Source organism: Calonectris borealis, chromosome 15, assembly GCF_964195595.1.
Source record: "Calonectris borealis chromosome 15, bCalBor7.hap1.2, whole genome shotgun sequence".
NCBI classification, from domain to species: Eukaryota; Metazoa; Chordata; class Aves; order Procellariiformes; family Procellariidae; genus Calonectris; species Calonectris borealis.
This window is the reverse complement of record NC_134326.1, coordinates 19,102,739-19,122,418: the sequence shown is the minus strand read 5'-3', so window position 1 is coordinate 19,122,418 and position 19,680 is coordinate 19,102,739. Positions and strand designations below refer to the sequence as shown.

Sequence of the window (19,680 nt, the reverse complement as noted above, 5' to 3'; positions counted from 1 at the left end):
GGTCCTGCTCTGAAAGCCCGGACAGATCCCGCCAGGATTTGAACTTGTGGTTCTTCGACTGCCAGAGCTGAAAAGCGCCGATTCCAGTAAAGCTGCATCTCCAGCGAGCACCAGCAACGCTTTTCAAAAACCCGAGAACCGGTGTATTTCGATTTGCCTGTAGCGATAGCAAAGATGATGTTACTGTGCGCAGGCAAGGCAGGAGGGCCCTACCGTCGGTGCGGGAAGCCGACAGCTTCCACGAAAAAAACGAGGGGGTGGCTGGAACAGAATGCACGCTGCGGCACATAACAGAGGCGTTACTTTCAGCACAGCCACAGACTCGGAAGACGTGTGTATGCTCATTTTTAACTCCAGCTACAAGGCCACTATTTTTGAATGATAAATGTTTAAGTCGCGTTTGCGGAGAGAGAAGGAATCGACAGCGGTTCAGCAGTGAGCTCTTCAGGAGCTCTGTGCGTTTCTGCAGCCGACAGCGACACAGCGAGCTGCTTCCCGCCCCGTGGGTCCCGAAAGCGTCCTGGGGTTACTCTGCACTAAGCCGCACAGAAAACAATCATCTCCTCTTCTGCAGACCCCCTGGTCATCACGCAAGGGATGAAAGACGCTGTGGTACTCGGATGCCTAGGGCTTGCTTCCCTGCCTTTGCCTAGGCAAAAGCGAATTAGCTTTCCCCTTTGTTTCAGGAAAATTAAGGGAATTACAGAAAAGGAGTAACAATACATGAAAAATACTGGCTAGGAAGTGCTATATCCCAGTCTAGCTGGAGGGTTAAAAAGGAAATCAATTCTGGGCATTAACATCAGCATTTTCTGGATGCTGCAGTGATTATACTGCTGAATTTACTGCCAACGCGCTTGCCAAACACCCACCCAGACACGCTCAGCGGCTCACCTCGCGCGTCCCCTCTCAGGAGGACGCCTCGTGACCATCTGCTCTGGTAACCCAAAACCCTCCGTGCTCCCCTCAGCCAGCCGAGTCCCAGCCCCAGAAACACGGCGGGAGGTCTGAGCGTCGGTGTAAAGCGCTGGTGCACGAGGGTGCACCACCCATACCCGCAGCCCAGCCTCCCGCCTGGGCATCTCCTGCCGCAGGTGCTGCTGGGGTCGGGCCCGGTGCTGCCCGCCCTACCCCTCCAGCGCTGCTGTGGGACCACAGGCTCTGCCTTTTGAATCCATCATGGCACAGGAACACTAGGCCAAGCAATAAACCCCTAGGTTATAATGATTAAAAGGCGATTGATTCTCTATCGATTGTTTTTACATCGCCGCACCCACACGGAGCATTAAGCCATTTGATATCGTGCTACTCGGGACGGGAACCGAGGACGCGCAGCCTGAGCCACTCATCCGCTCCCTGCTCGTAGGGAAAGCTCCCGGTGGTGTTACAGGACCAGTTTAAACACCCGCGAGTCTGCTGCCACAGCTTCCATTCCTGTCACAGCTTCCATTCCTCCTGGAGATGAAAAAGAAAGTCTGGGAACAGGCATCTTTTTACAAGGCAGGACTTGGCAGGTGCAAGGGGAAGCCCTAGAGAGCTCCGCTCTGGTGAGTCTCGCTGCGCTGCACGTCGGATCCGCGGAGCCTCGTGCCCAGCCGCTGGTCTCTGCAGGACGGGGCCTGGGACCACTTACCTCGGCTCGTCCCCGTCCCAGTCCCACACCCGGGGAAGGTATGCAGCAGGAAAGTAAACCACGAGAAAGCTTATCAAAAATAGTGCGTGCAACTACTTCAGGCAAAGCCAGGTCTCCATCTTTTGCTGATTATTTATTCCCTCTTCAAGAACACAGGACCTGTATTAATCCGAATGCTCCAAAAGCTGCCGTATCTGCACTCTGCTACATCTTCTCAAGTTAATTCTGTCGTATGATTATCACTTCACTTTTCTTGACAGCACTGTATCATAATTTGAACTTACGGTTAATGAAACCTTACAAAGACTTCTCAATAACCTTTATTCCTGTGCAGCAGCCCAGAGAGACAGAAAAGGGCTTGTATCTGGGCAGATGGGCACAAATATGGTAAATTGTAGGAGAGGAATTACAGACAGTCGACTAGTGCGACAAACTGCTGTGCAGGTAACTTTAGGAACGAATGTACAGACCAGTGCGGAGACCACGGCTTTCTGCTTACGCGTGCTCTCCTCATGCAAAGTCAAGCATCAGCACCGACGGTCAGGACCACCTTCCCGTCCTACTGTCGCTTTTTGGGCCAACAACATGCGCAACTGAAGGGACAGCAAGTTCAAATACAAATTCCTATTTGAAATGATTAATTCCTTAAGAGACCCCAAATGAAATGGCTGCAGCACCTGCGAGTACCAGGAAGCGTGCCCTGAAAGGGATGTGCGATAGGAGAAGGACAGATGTCAAGCTTGAGATGGTTATAGTTTATACACCGACCAACACTCTTGTACTACAAGTATAAAAAATGGACAGAAAAACGTACCAGAAGTAAATTGACATACTGTATTTATTGCACAAATTTCCCCTAAAATTGGGAATGGTTATTATAATACAAGTGCACATCTTGGGAAATATATACAAAAACAGAAGAGATAAGAAGTATGTACATTTTACCCAGCATTTTACAAGTACCACCATCTAAATAATTTAGAGAAAGCAAAAAATTGTCATAAAACATCTATATAATAACTAATAGGGAAAACATATGCAAGGTGTAAAATCCTTTCTTTTAAATATTTTTTGTTCTTAGCAGCCCAGTGTTTGCCAATTGCAACAGAAACAAATTTGCTAATTTGTGTGCCTAGTACACTTAGTTTTCAGCCAGAAAATTAAGACATGTTAATGGAGATTGGTAATAGTGGAAAAAAGAAACCAAACATTAGTTTTCTATTCACATAAAACAAATCGCGATATACTTTTTAAAAGTCGATGCTATAGTCCTGTAAAAGATCCCTTTTTGTATTATTTAACAAATAGACATACGTACCACATTGTTCACGTACCCTAAAAGTTAACTTACAGAATAACTTCCCATCACACGAGGGTTTTGGCTGCGTTTTGACTACAATACTGCTCGAGAGGGTGCCACCGCGCCGAGAGCCGCCGCTCGGCCCCGGGGGCTCTGCGGGGACTGGCACTGGCGGGCGGATGACGAGGCAGCCGCATCGCCCGGGACTGACCGAACACATCGTTGTGACGTTAACGGGTTGTGTTAGGCAGAAGACAGCAGAGAAGGACGCCACCGAACAGCCACCTTTTTCTCCTTCTCAAGTTAATACTAATTTCAAGCTGTGCAAGGGCCTTTCTTGAGAGTCAGATCTGTTTCAAAACAATACCCACAATTCGCCTAATAATGGTTAAATGGAGGAGAACTTAGTCTTTTCCTGTAAGGATGCATTCTAAGCACAGTCCTGGGAGGTGCCAGGATGACGGTGCGGCGCTCCCCCGCTATTCGGGCACGTCCTACGGGTGAACCCACGTAAGGGACCTCCCCAGAAGCCAGGGCAGCAGCGCATCCTCGGGGTTCCTCAACCAGGACCACAACGCCAGCACCCGGCAGCACTAACATCGTCAGGTTACAGCTGCAAATCTATGTACAATGTTCAGAATCGTAACTATTGGCTATATAATGTTATAGCAAAGAGTTAAAAATTCATATTCTGAGCTCAATCCTATATTTCATTAAAAATGTGTTTACGCAACTGGGCCCCTACGTTTTGTGCTCATTCCAAAAGCCAGATGTAATATAATTGTGTGGTGAAAAAAGGACATCTGAAGAATAGGGGAGAAACATATCCTTAGATCACATATTAAACACAAGTTTCTTCCCTGCAGCAGTCAGCGTTAGATTTTATATACAAAAGAGTTTCAAGTGACACTGCCTATGTTAAGGTTTGGTTTACTTAGTAATGTAGACTCAGTCCTACACGGAAAGGGGTGCAGGTTTGCCATGTAGGTCTTCCCTGGAACAGAGTCTTAAGTTACAGATTTTAAATATTACTGAAAAAACACTCTGGGTGAAATCCTGGCCCCAGCGAAGGAAGGGAGGAGAGTTTTGTCGTTGACAGTGGTGGGGCAGGGATCTCTCCTATTGTTTTCAAGTTTATCAAATGGTTAAAATAGATTTGTATTTAAAATAACTCTGCAAACAACAATAGCAGGCGTGCTATGCTATTGAAAAGATGATTACAGAATGACATATTTATAGAACTGTTTATAGAGTGACCACGTATCTCCTACTTCTGCGGATAATCCATGAATTTCAATATACTGAATGTAATCAATGAAAACAGAACCTAAAAATCAGCAACATTAATTGGCTGCTAGGACAAATACGCAAAGAAAAGCCTATAATGAAGTGTCCAGTTAAACTGAGGTAGTAGAGCCTTTGAAAACATAATCCACCTACCACTGTATATTTACATTACTTACACCAGATTGGGTCCATCAGCTATTCGTACAACTATTGTATATACAATGACAAAACAGTGATGGCTGAGTAGAGGAGAAATGCTGAGAATAAAATAAACAACATTTCCTGCTGGTAATTACACAAGTGAGTAGAAAAGGGATTAGAGTCATCTGCATCAAGGGTATATTTGTCAAAAAATAATTTTGGTATTACTATACTATGATGTAATCGATGTTCATTTTTTGTAGAATGGTTTTAAAAAATATATCAATTAGTTACCTGAGCAATTAAGGGTAATAGTCTATTCATTTTTTTCCCCAATGCTTTGGTACAATCATTTCTAGTTCATTATTTCAATAGCTGACTGACTGCTGTAAAAAGAATATGATGTTGCAAGAACATTATAGACCATAAAAAAGTTAGAGGTAATAGTCATGTCATTCTGGGGACCCCATGGGGAAATTTCAGCCAACGTTCTCTTTAGATTTTTTTTTTTTTTTAACATTTTGATTACGTTGTGAAAGAAACGCATCACTTAGTATAAAGCAACATTTAAACATTATAAACATTTAATACTGGTTACAACATCCGGCCAAGAAAGAAGAAAATCTCCATCGCTAGTTTGTCTGTTGGCCTCTTCCTCCCTCCTCCCTGTCCCCCCCTACACCCCCTGCTATTCCCTCTCCCCAGGAGAAAGATCATAAATAAATTCTGGAACTGAGTGTCATTAATAAGCTTTTTACAAAACAAACCAGCCCCCCCAACCTCTGTTCTTCCTCTGGGAAGTATCCAGAATTTGACTATGACATGAAAAAGTAGAAGTTGTTTACAAATCATTGCAGCTTGAGAATTACAGATCTTAACGAGATCCTAATCAGTAGAAGCCAGTCTGAAGACAGCTGCTGCATTCTCTTGTTAAGTTTATAATTGGCGATAGCATCATATATTTCTCAAAGCAGTTCTTCCTCGCATTCCTCAATATAAATTACAGTTAGCATTGTGGCAGAAACTGATAAAAAATGCAGATCTTCAGCTTTTGCTAAAATCTTTGCTTTTCTGTGGTTGAAATCTTGGGCTTACTCATTTTTCTGTTTTCCTTTCTTCATCCTTTTTTATAAATGACCAAGTGGGAGAAGGAAAGTCTCCAACTGTTTGCATAACGTGCAATCATATATGGAGATGCTGCAGCTCAACAAGCAGTTTGTTTTAGTTGCTTTAAAGAGAAAGGAGCCAGAACAAGTGGTCTTCCACTTTGTTTCCAGGGGGGAAAAAAGTCAACACCTATGGCCTCTGGCATTTTAAAGTAGTATCTGGGCAACATACGGAGAGTGAGTGCTTGCTACAGCTGCCAGTAAAGGGAGGTCGCTGGATTCAATCCTAAAAGGAAGCAGAAGAGTCACATTTAATCTAACCCGAAACGTAGCTGGGCTGAACACGTGCGCTAGTAACCACATTGCCTGCTCAAGCCCAAGTGCTTGTGCTTGGGCTGTGACTGTATACAGCTCCGAGTGGCAGGACATTCTTCAAGTAAAATTGAAGCCAATTGCGCTTCTCTCCTAATGCGGCACTGCAGTGATTACACACTCCAGCCACCAGATTGTTTCTAACATCCCCTCCAGACGTGCCTGCTCGCGCTGATGAGCGACAGCTCTGCACTGTCAACTCTGCCTCAGCTCCTACCTGCCTGTTGGTTTTTTTTTTAACAGAGCCAGCAAACTGGTGAGAAAGCAGATGGAGGGAGGAAGAACAGCAGATTCCTTCCTACCCTCAAAGTAAAGGGAGCAACAGTTGGGGGACAAAGCGCAGGAGCAGAGGACTAGGCTAAAGTACTTCTGCAGCTACCCTGGAAGCCCTGGCACCGTGCTGCAGCTCATCCCGCTGCAGCTGCTCCCCCATCTCCAGCTCCACACATGCTCCGTGTGCCTTCCTGCTCACCCTGTACTCCTCTGTGTAAAAAGATATTCAGAGCCTTCCTATAAACACCCCTTAAATAGCTTCTCTGCCTGTGCCCCACACCCACAGAGAGGTATTATGTGCCTTACAGGACACAGAGGGTGTTTTCTGCCATGTAGGGAAAGTCAACCTGGAGGAATCAGGTGCCCCACGTTGTTCAGTGATGACTGACCAACTAAGGAAGGAGTCTGACAAGCTCTGGAGTGCTGAGCCCATCTTCCTGCCCGGAGGGAAGAGAGAAAGGCTGGGGGATCCTCGGGATCAAGCGATGGCTAAGGAGAAGCCTGCGGCCATGGGTGATTTATGCCACACTACGGTTCCAGTCCCATTTAGGAATCCACTTAGCTGTGCTTAGAACAAGCCCAGGCGGAGGATTTGGCACCAGGAAACCCAGGGCAGCACTGCTCGAAGGAAGTTTGTGATCGTACCCCAGCACCACGCCCAGCTCCTTGACGTGAACTCTCATCTGGCCCTTGAGATACTCGGACAGCATCTTGCTTTTGAAATAGAGCTCCTGCAGCCGATCTTCCAGGTGCATAACACACTAGAAAGCAAAGGGAGTTGTGTCAGGGAGAAGACAGCACTATATCCAAACCGCACCCAGCCTCAGAGCCAAACAGCACAGACCCCTTACGTCTATTGCCTTTTCCGTGGCCGTGTCGAGGTGAATAATTAGTAAGATATTCACTGGCAAGACTCTCACTTTTGAGCAGAAGCCTTTGATTGCATGCTAAATCAGAATTAATGAGACAGCTGTCTTGATTACAGAGCAGTGTTTAAATGGACAGCTCGAGCAGCTACATCAGGGGATGCACTGGCTACTAAAATTGTGGCTATGGATAAATAAACTAGGCAGAACCTTACAACCTCTTTAATCTATGAAGTGAAAGGATGCTTTGAAAACATTGCCCTCTCGATTGTCATTCACACTTACGAAGTTTGGAGATAAATTATGCTTGTAAAGCTGAAGAGTGGAATGAAGCAGGTTGGAGACGAGACTCGAGACTAACACTTCTTTTCCCAGCTTATTATCAATCATTCGTCTCTGGCTACTGGCCACTTGCACTGTCCATTTGTCCGTGTCTGCAATAATGCAGACGGCTTCTGCAATCGGTTCATCCAGAACAGGATGCTAGAAACAAAAGATGAATAGCAGAACCCTGAGAATGACAAATGACAACAGTCTTTTCACAAAACATCGCCATCCTGGATAGCAGGGGTAGCATCCCAGACACTGCTTCACCTAAAGTACAGTAACATGTGCTAACATTGCGTGCAATCTATTAAGAACAGAGCTTTATTGTAAGCAAGGGACAGTCTTAGAAGGAGAGTCGCTATTTTACATTTTCTTCCAGGCTTGAAAGTGTGTCACTGGCTGACAATTAAATCTTTTGATATTTGATATAAAGAGTTCTGACATATCTAACGTATATTTTAAACCCATAAAACTAAAGGTACCAAAAATCCAACTTGCTGTTCAACATGGCTGTGTTAACGAGGTCGGTTTTATTCCCAGTTGTCACTGGTTTCCCTTCATGGGAGGGCCAGCAGAGGGAGTCAGGAACCAAGCCTGCGCCCAGCTCCTCAATTCCTTCCAAGTAGCATTTCACCTTTCTAAAGCCATGGAGGTTTTAAAAAGGGAGTATTTGGAACTCCACCATCCTTCCCCAACCCCCTGGATTGTTAGGAAGCATCTCCTTCCAAGGAGTCCCACAGGGACTTCACACAGGGCTAGGATGCAGTTATTATTTTACTCGAAGATAAGCATATAAAATCTTGCTCGGTCCTTTCGTCTCCTCTCTTTGACTTTTGCAATTGAAGTTTAAATCTGCTGATGGACATGAATCCCTGTTAGGTTATATTTCAGATAAATCCGTTTCATAGCAGCAGCTACCTCACACTGCTGCCTCTGTTGCCTGAAGTTCAATTACACTTCACAAATTACTTAAACATTCGGCCTAAAACACGATGGCTTAAAACAGCGCCTGAAACAGCCGCGCAGGGAGCGAAACTGCCCTCTCCGCAGGACTGGGCACAAAGAAAGGGGACGGTAACGCGGGGAACGGCCGCAGGAAGGGTAGCTGTGCCTGGGTAAGGTGTGATGCACGTCGTTAACTCGAGAGGCGTGGAAGAAGGGGACATTTTGGAGGCTCCCAGGGGAGCGCTCAGAGAAGCAGATTGCCTGCTCACCAGTCTGTAAGTGGGTCTTTCCCCATTCCCTTGGGAATAATCTAGAGGGGAGCAGAATCACGCTTTTCAGTGACAGCCTGCTTTCCACTCCTCTCCTGGTGACTGTAAAAGGGATAGGAAGTACCACGCTTCCCAGTCATGCTCCAGATCATCTAGGGAAAAGCTTTTGTGGTGTCGCGAATGAGTGGTTTTGAGGAATGCACCACCACATGTGGAGAAGAGATGATTTGCAGCACACACAAGAAGTGTGAGTCCCCTTAGGACAATTATCTTTATATTGGTTTCTCCTTTTCTGACGAAGCCAGCACTATCGGACACTTTGACTACAATCCTAAAAAAGGAGTAATGTCCCCAAAATACCGAGCATTCCTGATGGCTTCACCGCAGAGAACACGTTCTGCCCCACACACAGCAGCACGCTGGTTAGACGTGCACGGAAAGAGGAGGGAGCAAAGGGAGCTTCTGCACAACCACTGCAGCAAGACTCCATGCCCGGGAAAAGACGCACAGCAGCCTCAGCGTTTGGTCTTGTTTAACGTCACTCCATCCTGTGGGCATGCAACCACCAGCAGGCTGCCATGCCTACAGGAGACGATATTTCTCTATGGCTTAGGACAGAGATGAGTCTTCCCAAGGGCACGAGCCTCTCAGCTGGCTTCAGTGGCAGTCTAAATTTTTGTGCCTCAGATTTGCAGCGAAATACCTACGTTTTTCAGATACATTAATTGAGAGAGGAGAAAAAATTGGTGACCCGGGACTGGAGAAACCTGAAGAGAGCTGCGACAGTAAATATTTCCACTTCCAGCAGACTTGTACATTCAAAAACATTTGCCTTTCCCTACTGTGACAAATACATTTACCAAATATAGCTTAATTACCTGCACAGCATGAGACAAATCTGACACCAAACAGTGCCTCAGCTTTTCATCGCTTCCTATTCCTTGCAAAACAAAGTCAGGGACATAAGATGAACAGTAGCCACCTAGTAAGGATCTTCCAAAATTGGCAATACTGGGCTGGACAGAGTTCATTTCAACTAATTTTGACCTGCAAGAAAGGCATATCAAAGAGATGTACAAGAGTAAACAACAAATTCAGCTTACACAGAGGTTGCATTTTCACATTTATCATCTCTCTTCTAATTTCCATTCAAGCACTTTTTAAAAAGAAAGAGTTTAAAGTCAGCTTTTGCAGTCAGTCCATTGTGGAAGAAAAGGATACAAGCCAAGATCGCAATGCACAGTTAATATTTTTTTCCAGACCACTGATCTCTCGATATTCTTTTACAACCAGCAAGCTCAGGAGACACATTTCCAACCATTGATGCCAAGTTAGGCTACATTCCTCCAAACATGTGACATGAAAACAGGCTCTATCTTTTTCAGGCTCTATTATCACTGAATAGTACTTACCCAGGGAAGGGAATCTCATATTCTTCTGCCCAATCTTCTTGCTCTCCTCCGTAATAGTTACCGCTTGGTCTAGTTAGATCATGACCTGTATCCTCACTTTCGCTGTCACCCAGGGCACTATCTGAACTCTCATTTCTTGGAATGTCCCAATCAATTCCCGGGGCGACTTTTTTCTCTATGTTTTCTCTGTCCCCATGGGGGACACGAATAGAGATTTTCTCTCTTTGGTCCTGCTCATTAAAGCAGTTTTTGTAGGTCTCTTGTCGAACAGAGTCCATAAATTTACAAAACTCACTAGGTGGTTTGCTAGTCTTTGTACACAGCTTTTTAGAAAACTCTAAACTACTGTTGTGAGCAAGAAGGTCTGTAGCTGCTTGCCCTGGAATATCATCAATAGTCCGGGTTTCAATTGAACTGTCATCAGTAAAATATTCGTCAAAGAGACTCATGCTCTCAGCGTTGTATGGATTTGGATTCCAGCTCTGATGCTCACTAGCAACTTGAGGAAAAGGTTCAGCTGTCCCACAGTCTCTATTTTGGTCCTCAACAGTTTGTTTAGCTTCACAGTTCTGATCAGCAGACACTCCTTCCTCCGTTGCTGGCGGGCTGTGATGCCTAGCAATTTGTTCTGCTACTGCCTGACTTCTGAGTTCGATGTCTGAATCGGGTGACATGGAATCTCCAATGAGGAAAGTCACCTTTGTCTGAGCTTCAGCAGCACTGCAAGGAAACGCATCGCAGAAGAGCTTATCCGGCGGCTTCTTTTCCACAGCAATACCAGGTGACCTTGTTACACTGACCGCCTGGTTGCCTGATTCCTGCGAGTCTTCGTTCCTCCACACGTTTGCTGTTGGCTCCAAACCAGATTCCATGACTACACGTTTTTCTGGTGAAGCTGACCCTGTGCACACCACAGTCTCTAGCTTTGTGTCCAGGCAGGGTCTCGGTTGCTTAACGTCAACAGCATCTTCCTGGCAATCGTCAGGAACAATAGTTCTGTTCTCATCTGAAGAAGTTTCCAGATCTACCTTAGGAGTGTTTTGAGCATCTTCTCTCTCTTGCTGTGAAACACCTTCTATGTTTTGTGCAAGGGAAATCGGACATTTGCAATATTTACAGCTACAGTTAGGAGTTCTCATTTCTTCAGACTCCGTCGGTAGCAAGTTGCCCCTGTTCTTGTGCATTGTGACAAGCACATACTCAGATTCTTCTACTTCTCCTTTCTCCAGCGTGGTAGTTATAACAGTTCCAGGCATGACAATGGCTTCATCTTCCCCATTTTCTAGAAGATGCGTCTCTTGAAGTTCAGAGCATCTGATGAAGTAAGTAAGGAAATAAAGCAATCTCTGTACTAGGTCATGCCTTTTGCCAACCACAACTGTTTTTGCTAATCTCACAGGTGATCCAATAGCCCCATACAGGTCACCTAGAATAGGAGATAAAACAGACAATTATTTTGCATCTTTAAAATAAATTATTCTTCTAACAGAAATTATTGTGGCCAGTTTTCAAAGGCCAGGTCTACAACAGAAAAACACTAAAGCAGAATAGTGAGGACAGCTATGCTCGTATTTTGTTTTCAATACAGAGAATCCCAAAGATGCTGTCGGTATTGTATGTAAGGTGACACGCTGGTCAGGGAGACATCTGATCTCACATATTAGGGAGCATTCGCACCACCTAACTTCAGTGCCTAGCTTTGGAGGCTCGTCTCCTGCGTTCCTTATATAGCCATGGGAGAGAGGAGGCATCTGCTTGGAATTACCCCGGATAGCCTGGAAACTGGGCTGAACTTTTACCCACCAAGAGAAAGCTGTAAGGAGAAACGAACCTATGCCAAGAACAAGGGCAAAAAGTGACAGTGGCGGGTGCATAGCTGAAGCCAGCCGCCTTCTCTTCCCCTGCCTTGAGCTCTACTATGGGTTGAATGGGTTGGTTTGACTGAACTCCAGATTCACCTGGGGAAGTGCCTGTGCATGTGTTGTTGTCGTGGTTTAACCATGTTCTGGAGGTATTAGGGCACTGCATGAATGCAAGGATGGGAGCACAAGGGAGCCAAGAGGCTTTGAAGGGCAACCTAACCACAGTGGATCCCTTGAGTCTCATGAGCTCTGAAATCAAGTCTTCTTGCCAAGTCCGTAGCCATTCCTGCCTGTACCAGAATAGGGCAACCTCGCAAAACATTCCTTTCCCTTCCCTAAACAAATTCCATGAGAGTTTGTGTGTAGAGCAGGACAATCTGACCAGAGAGCAGGAAGCTCATCTCCTCTTCTCTACTCAGCAATTAGAAGACAGTATGACTAGCTACTCAATCGACTAGGCTTTGAGACCTTACCCAGAGGGTTGCCTAGTCGTGATTTCCTGTACTGTGTCGCTCCATTGCCTGTTGTATTGAGAGTATGTTCATTTCTTATCAAAAGATGGATTTCCTTGACTTGCTCTCTCCAGAACCAGGCTTATTGATAGCAACATCCCAAAAAATAAAACCTTATTTTCCTTACAGAGGGAGGACCAGAAGAGGACTGGAATCCTCCATCATCACCAGGGCAGGTGACCTTAAGAGAGCTGCCATAGATGACTAAAGAGGGCTTTACTTTTTGGCTGCCATTTTATAATTGATAATGCCTTAAGAAATTACAGCACGTATAAAAAAATACAGTGACAACCTCTAAGCTTGAAATACACACTTTTGTCTTGTTTTGAATAAAAAAAAAAATTTAACTTGTAGGGGGAAGTAACAGGCATCCATAAGAACCACCGCGTGCACACCCATTGATGTAAAGCTGTTGGATGGTTTAGAGATGTTTGCCACATACCGAGCTGTGCCCACAGTGGGTTGTATGGATGAGTTTTGGCCAGCATGTCCACGCTCTGGGAAGAATGCTTTTCCAGGAATATTCTTATAGGCGGCTGGCCATTCGGCATGACAGTAGGGACCCAGGCCAAGTGGTTAGTCAGGACTGCAGTCAGTAAAGCTGGTAAAAACCTGAAAGCAAAATGTTCAACATCGTTTTTTTTCCAGGTACACAGTCAGGATTGTTGAACTGACAGCAGTTCTACAGCCTGTATGGATCAAGGATTGCAGAAACAACCTAACCAAGTCAGCAGAGATCATCCCTTTGGTCTTGGTTCTCTGGGGAGTGAAGGGAGGGCTGTACCCTCCCTCCCACCTGTGCAAAGCTCTTTCTTAGAACACTCTTTTAAAGGAAAATTAAATATTTTAAACTTGTGGCATCTCAGTTCCTCTGTTTGGCAATAATTATGAGACTTCCTATTTTGCAAGCTTTATGTTGTAAAACATCTCAAAACCAACTTACTTTGTTCACTGTAAGAAAACAGTGGCATTGTGTGGCCTCTGTACTCCAAGAAGGAGATCCCAAACCCTTAAGTTCTCTGACTATTGATGTGAAGGAAGGCTATTGCTACCAAACCTGTAAAATAACGGGGTGCTGCGGTCTTTCATCTAACCATTATGCAACTTCGGCACATATGGCTGCTCCTTTTCAAAAATAAAAACCCCCAAAGTTCTGTGGCTCAGCCAGAAAGGCTATGTCCTTGCACTGACAAAACAGTTTTCACTAGCCAAGCAAGTAAGGCGAAAAATCTTTCTGAAAAAAGTTAACTATCTGATTTATTGTAACGGTAGACCATGGTTTCTGCTCTGTGGAAGGACGACTTTCCTTCCCAGTCGCCTTTTCTGGCAGGAGGAGCGTGCAGAAGTGCAGCCCAAGAGCCTCCCGCACGCCGACAGATGGTGCTGGTGGCTGCCGCAGGGACTCAGGTGCCGGGGGAGGAAAACAGTCAAACGCCACTGAACCTCAAAATAATGCTATTTGACTAGTTTACAAGCATCAGGAACCCTACAGTTTAAATTCATCCGTTTCTTTGCTGGAAACAGCCAAAGGAGGAAAAGAGATTTAAAACTGGATTGAAAAGGATATGGGGCTTGATTTTCCTCTTGCTTCCATCAGTGTAGATCTTACTTAAAAATAAAGCAAGCAAGCAAACCCAAACAAATGACCATTTAAATGTAACCAAGATGCATAGAGCTCAGAGTGGCAGGGACCAAAGGGGCTAATCCCAGGAAAAAGCTTGCACTGCAGCGGGAACTGATTTTAAGAAAATACATTTGAACCCCTCACAACTCCCTACGGTTTCTCCCGTTGCACTGAGGCAGGAGAAGATGGACCATGCCGCCCACTAATTGTCACCCTCCCATCGGGGGGAGAGAAAAGATAACAAAGTTGGTGGCAAAGCTGGAAGATGGTGAGCAGCAGCCCCTTTCCCTGCGACCGCCCCTTCCCCACCCTGCAGAGAGCAGTCTCCCCGGAGCTAACAGCTGGTCTTTCAGTGCCATTCCCACTCAAACTTCACATGTTCGTGCTCGTTTTAGGACTTCGGTGGAGCCAAACACTTTAAAAACTTCCCCTATTCATGCCCTGGGGAAAGAGGATGAAGTGTTGACAAAAGAGTAAATTTATCAGATTCTCCCGAGTTTATCAAGAACATTCTCTTTCTCAATTTTTAACAACCGCTCACGGCTTTGTCCTGAGGGCAGAAAGGTGAGTACTAATGAAGCACACAATTTCTTTAGTGGCATTTTACAGAAGTCAGGTTTAATAGCAATTTGCGGTCAGACAGTATTACAGACACAGCTCTTACTGAATGTCTAACCTTGCTCATCATATGATAACTGATTTTGAAAGGTAGATTAATGCATTTCATAAGGTATGTTCACCCCCTTCAGACATACACACCCATCACGCGCTTCCTATGGACATGTTTCAAATGTTAGGCCTCCACCAAGATTTAGAGAATTGTGGGGAAGCAGGCATTTAATGAGATACTTTTTTTCGTTTGTTTGTTTTAAAGAAAGTATTTATGGATGGTCTTTCGATTCTTCGATTACGCGCATTTTAAAAACAGATTCAAAGTTGGTTTGAAATAAAAAGGCATAAACACATATGTAATTTAAAAACTAAAATCCACCATACTGGTTTTTAGAAGCATTTTCCATCAAGAAAGTGAATTCCTTCATGAAGCGATGGCAAAGCTGGTTCTTTTCTGGTGTCCCCGACATCATAGTAAGCCAGACAGGCTCCCCAATCCGTGGCATCGTGTAGAGATTACAAATAGTCGTTCTAGAAAATGAAAAAGAAAAAAAGACTAAACAAAATAACAAAAGGCAGAGATCCCTATTCAAATAATTTACTGCAACATTTAGTTCCAGTTGTCATTTCTATCAGAAACAAAATTTCTCCCATCAACCGTTACCAAACCATGTTGTTTGATACCAAATAGTATGAATTTACCCTTTCACCTCAGAGACTTAAGTGTCACAGGTTCTTCGTGCATCTACCTGAACTGATCCCAAGCACAGTAGCATTCTCAAAAGTCAAGAGCTGCCCTGTTCCGAATGGAGAAGAAATCAATGATTTTTTGGTGCTATCTCCCTGCTTTCTCTCCATTTCACTCAAAACATGTAAATCCTCCATAGTTCTGTTTGATTTACGACTAGGGCAAGTTTATGTGTATCTGACTTACAAAAATACCTTCACTTCTGCCTTGCTTTAAAAAATTGGTGTATCTCCAGGCTAAACCCACCAAAGTGTGGATTTGTACAGAAGGGGGCCAGGTTACTTCTTTAGCTTTAAATAAAGCATGAGAGAGTCAAAATTACCCCGCAGTTTCAAGGATTACGCACCTACCCACATCCTTTTTGACTCTACAGAGGACAGTAAATGTATGATTAAAACTTTGGCTCTGCAGTAAAACACCAGATTAAAACCCCTCAGATTACTGTTAAACTCCTCTAAAATCTAAACCAAATTACAGTTTTAAGTGCAACGCCTATGTTATGACAACATGGGTACCTGTATTTTCATCACAGTAAAAATGTAAGCCTGAAAAAAACCAAAACAACAAAGGAAATGACTGATCAATTCAGGTTTCTCCCCACCTAATGCACTACTTTTTCTAGAAGAGACCTTTTTGTTTTACAAGACAAAGATTTACATTATCCCATTATCCCTAGTACCACTCCTGATTTATAAAGATCGTCTCTGGATATATTGGTCTAAAAATTTATAGACACTTCCAGAAGTAAAGCAATAGCTGTGCATGTCAGGAAGGCAAACACACTCGAGCAGCAGCTGCCAAATCTTCCGGGTTTAGTGTTTAAAGTGAAACTCCCTAGGAAGTGAGAGCCCGGCACGTCAGCGGCAGAGCAGCACACAACGGCGCCGGTACGAGGGGCACTTGGGGGAGGAAGGAGTTATTCCCTGGTTGTTCAGCAGAGAAGAAAGCAGCTGTACGGTGACAAGACCCCCAGAGCAGCTCCCCAAAGGGCAGCAAAGGTGACCGTGCACCGTGCCGAAGTCACCAGGACTGCTCAAGAAGAAAGGGGGTGAGGAGGAAAGTGGTATTTTCTGCCTTATTTTTTCAACCGCTTTTCGTTAAATACAAAATCCATCCTGTGCGTTTACAATAGTCAAAACCAACCCCATCTTCCTCAAAGTTTAGATTTTCAGACATTCCACTGCCACAGGCAGATGGTAAAGCCAGAAGACAGTCAATGGGCTGGAGAGGGGGAAAGTCAAGTTACCAGACCCACCGGCGCTCAGCGGGCTTGCTGTTTGCTGGGTCAGTTTAGAGCAGCCTCAGAGCTGCTCTACGTTAACCTGCTGCTGGTCCTCTCTTGGGGAAAGCAGAGACTAATTACAGACCTGGGCACAAGAGTCCTGCCAGGTTAGACACAAATGGAGCATGCAGCCGGGGGACACCGGCACCGCTGCATGGCGGGGGGAACCGGAGGGTCTCCGGCAGCGCAGCGTTCTTGGGGCACGGGGATTTCACGCCTCAGCAGTAACAAATTGGGACTAGAGGCGGGATTATTAAGCGAAAGCTTTCTGTTCACAGCCCATTAACTGGAGTGGATGTTAAAGAGGCCCAAAGAAAGGGAGAAACCCCAAGTCCAGGGACTTCAAAGCTCGATGAGTTTCAAAGCTCAAAACAAGTATTGAAACTTACACCCCCCCGACACAGCTGACCTTAGAAGCTGAAGATAAATCGCCCAACTTAACGTAAAATACAGCTTATTTCTCCTTCATATGCAAACTAACCCAAGCCAAGCCTCTTGCAGCTTGGCTGTTCTGAAAAAACAAACTACTTCTATACTAAAACCAACATATTAAAATACTTGTTTTCGTTAAAAAGATAGACCGAGTCTTGTGATTCGTTATTTACTATTCTGGTAACCCTGGCTGCATCTGCAACTGATAGTGTTTCCTCCGAGAGAGATCAGATTGCCCTGGCCGGCGGCCAGCAGGCATGTGACTGCAGTGCAGGGAACCCTCCATGCCAGCACAGGCAGCAATGGCACAGAAAGCAAGGGCAAGGATTAACTGCTTTCCAGCTCTGCAAACACGGAGGGAAACGCTCTCCTTCCATTTATTAAAGAAAAAAAAAAAAAAACAACAAAAAATAAAAATAAAAATAAACGACCAAAAAAAACCCCAAAACACTACAGGGATGTCAACCGGATTTAAAAAATAACAACCACTAAAAATCAAATTGACCCCTCTTGGCCATCTGCAGCAAGCAGCCCCCTCCCCTCTGCTCGCCGTCCCCCACGCACACCAGCATCGTGCAGCGGCATGCAAGGGAAAGTTCAGTTAATGAAAGACTGTTCTTTTGAGGGTTCCAGTACATTTAAAATGGTTTATATTTGGAAATGCTTCTGGGAGGCTGAACTCCAGCCTGGGGCTTACGGGCACCTCGGCACCAGCGAGGGGTGCAGCAGGCGCAGAGGCTGGGGGAGCTCCTCAGGAAACACCTTCGCATCTAACAGCCGCTTGAAACCAAACAAAGCACAGCACAGCCGAACGAAAATGAAGACCTGAGCAAAACCCCTCTGGGGTTTGTCTGCTCTGCGGGCGCAGATGGCACTGAGGCGAGCGGCCCTGCTGCTTGCAGACACAACAGTGCTCGTGGGGCTGCGGCAGCCGCCCTCTGCACAGCGCGGCACAGCCGCGGGTCAGGTGTTGTGCTGCTCTCTGCTTCCTGCTTCACCCTCACCCAAACACACCTGCAAACCTCCCCGGCCTTTGTCCTGGATTTTAGTACCAGTCCGAGACATTTTCCCCCTGGTGCTGTACAAACCAAACGAGCCAGATGGCCCCTGCAGCCCCCTTCCTCCCTAAGGGAAGGACTTCTGACCCTCAGCATTGTGCTGTGAGAGCTGCTCTGCTTTTTAAGAGTTGCAATATAATGGCAAAGCTTAGCATCTCTTCAGGGATTGTTTCAAAAAAGAAAAAACATCAGTGGTTTATAAAACTTAATTCACATGCATTTGTTCCCTATCCTCATTCCTTCCTTCCAAAGATGATTCTTCCTTAAAAAGGAAAAAGAAAATGAAGGCGATAATTGCTGCAACGAGTGCAGGAGCAGGGCTCCCCCGTACAGGGAGCCCATGCGACTCCTGTGCCCATGCACAGGGGCCAGCCTGCACCGCTGAGCAAAATGCACCACTCAGTTCACAGCAGCATAAGCTGCTTAAAAATTACTGGCATAAAATAGGATCAAATTTGGCTGCCAGAAAGCAGAGAGAGGTGTTTCCCTGGGCCTTGCACTCAATGTTTCCTTGCCAGTCTGCGTATTTGCCACACAGGTATTAGTCAGATGCGTAATCTGTATTATCAATGTGCTGCATTGGCCTCAGGGACCAGGAGAGTTGAAATGTTTATGCAAGTACAGTAGCTTATTTCATAAGTCATGTGTCTGCACAGCTGACATCCGAAGAGAGTTTTAAGCCTCCAAGTCAAGTGTTAATAGCTAAATCCATCAGTGCTTTAGAAAATTAAAAATTGCAGTAAAGTGAATAATGATGAAAGGGTAGGCCTGGAGCTGGGCACCAAATTGATGGCAAATTTATCAATAGCATCAATTCGCAGAAGCAGCCTAGGCCTTTCAGAGAAGGCAGCTTTGTTTTTCCCTGGATGAGACAACAAGAGCAAAGGAAGGGGTCTGTTTTGCTATCTTCTTTTCTCCCCCTCCATCCTCCAGTACCAGCAGGTAAAGGCCTGGCCGACCCTGCAGCCAGCGCCTTACGATAACCCTGCTTGCAGACTACCAGGCTGACCTGCAACCACAGCACCTTCCCTGCAGAGGGGGACTTTTGGGTGGCAGGAGGCTACGGTAACAACCGTCACACTCCCTCCTCCCTTCTCTCATCAGCGTGGCAGCGCATAGCCGGTCCCCCATGCCCCCGTGAATCGAGGTTATTCTAATCACCAGAGGAGTGCACATCAGCTACACCCGAGAGAACCTCTGAAAGTCTGCGTTTTTTGGGGGGGGGGGGCGGAATTTCTCCTTCCAAGAAACAAAAAAGACTGCAATGAGTTAAACCAGCACGGGATTACGTTTTAGAAACACCAACCCACTGAAGTCAGCACCCTTCTTCCCTCCAGCACAATTTGCTAAGATGGCAGGAATCAACACAAGTCTCGGGTTCACCAAAGGACTCGGGCTCCTGACTTCCCCGTGACTTCAGTGGGAAAGCAGATGCCTAAAGAGATAATAGTGGCCTAAATGCATTTGCTGAACCTGTGCCAAAGCATCTTTGCATCCAGCCTTCAGTATTTAAATATGCCTTTTTTTTCTTCTTACCAGACACATATTGCATTGCTTTGAAAAGCAAGTGACTCTCGCATGTTACAGAAACGCTTTTCTTGATGGCAGCACACACTGCC

General features: G+C 45.5%; 1 protein-coding gene across 5 annotated transcripts in view; it reads right to left on the bottom strand.

The window, feature by feature from the left end:
• Positions 1-2,453: 2,453 nt before the first annotated feature.
• The window catches only part of FNIP1 (folliculin interacting protein 1), a 71,012-nt gene continuing 53,785 nt past the window's right edge, over positions 2,454-19,680 (bottom strand). For all 5 annotated transcript variants that reach the window (XM_075164554.1, XM_075164557.1, XM_075164556.1 and 2 more), the window contains 7 exons: positions 14,926-15,072; positions 12,748-12,917; positions 9,932-11,357; positions 9,398-9,566; positions 7,264-7,461; positions 6,758-6,873; positions 2,454-5,753 (listed from right to left, as the gene is read on the bottom strand). In XM_075164554.1, the coding sequence (XP_075020655.1) occupies positions 5,675-5,753; positions 6,758-6,873; positions 7,264-7,461; positions 9,398-9,566; positions 9,932-11,357; positions 12,748-12,917; positions 14,926-15,072 (2,305 nt within the window). In that variant the 3' untranslated portion in view covers positions 2,454-5,674. The remainder of the gene's footprint in view (positions 5,754-6,757; positions 6,874-7,263; positions 7,462-9,397; positions 9,567-9,931; positions 11,358-12,747; positions 12,918-14,925; positions 15,073-19,680) is intronic.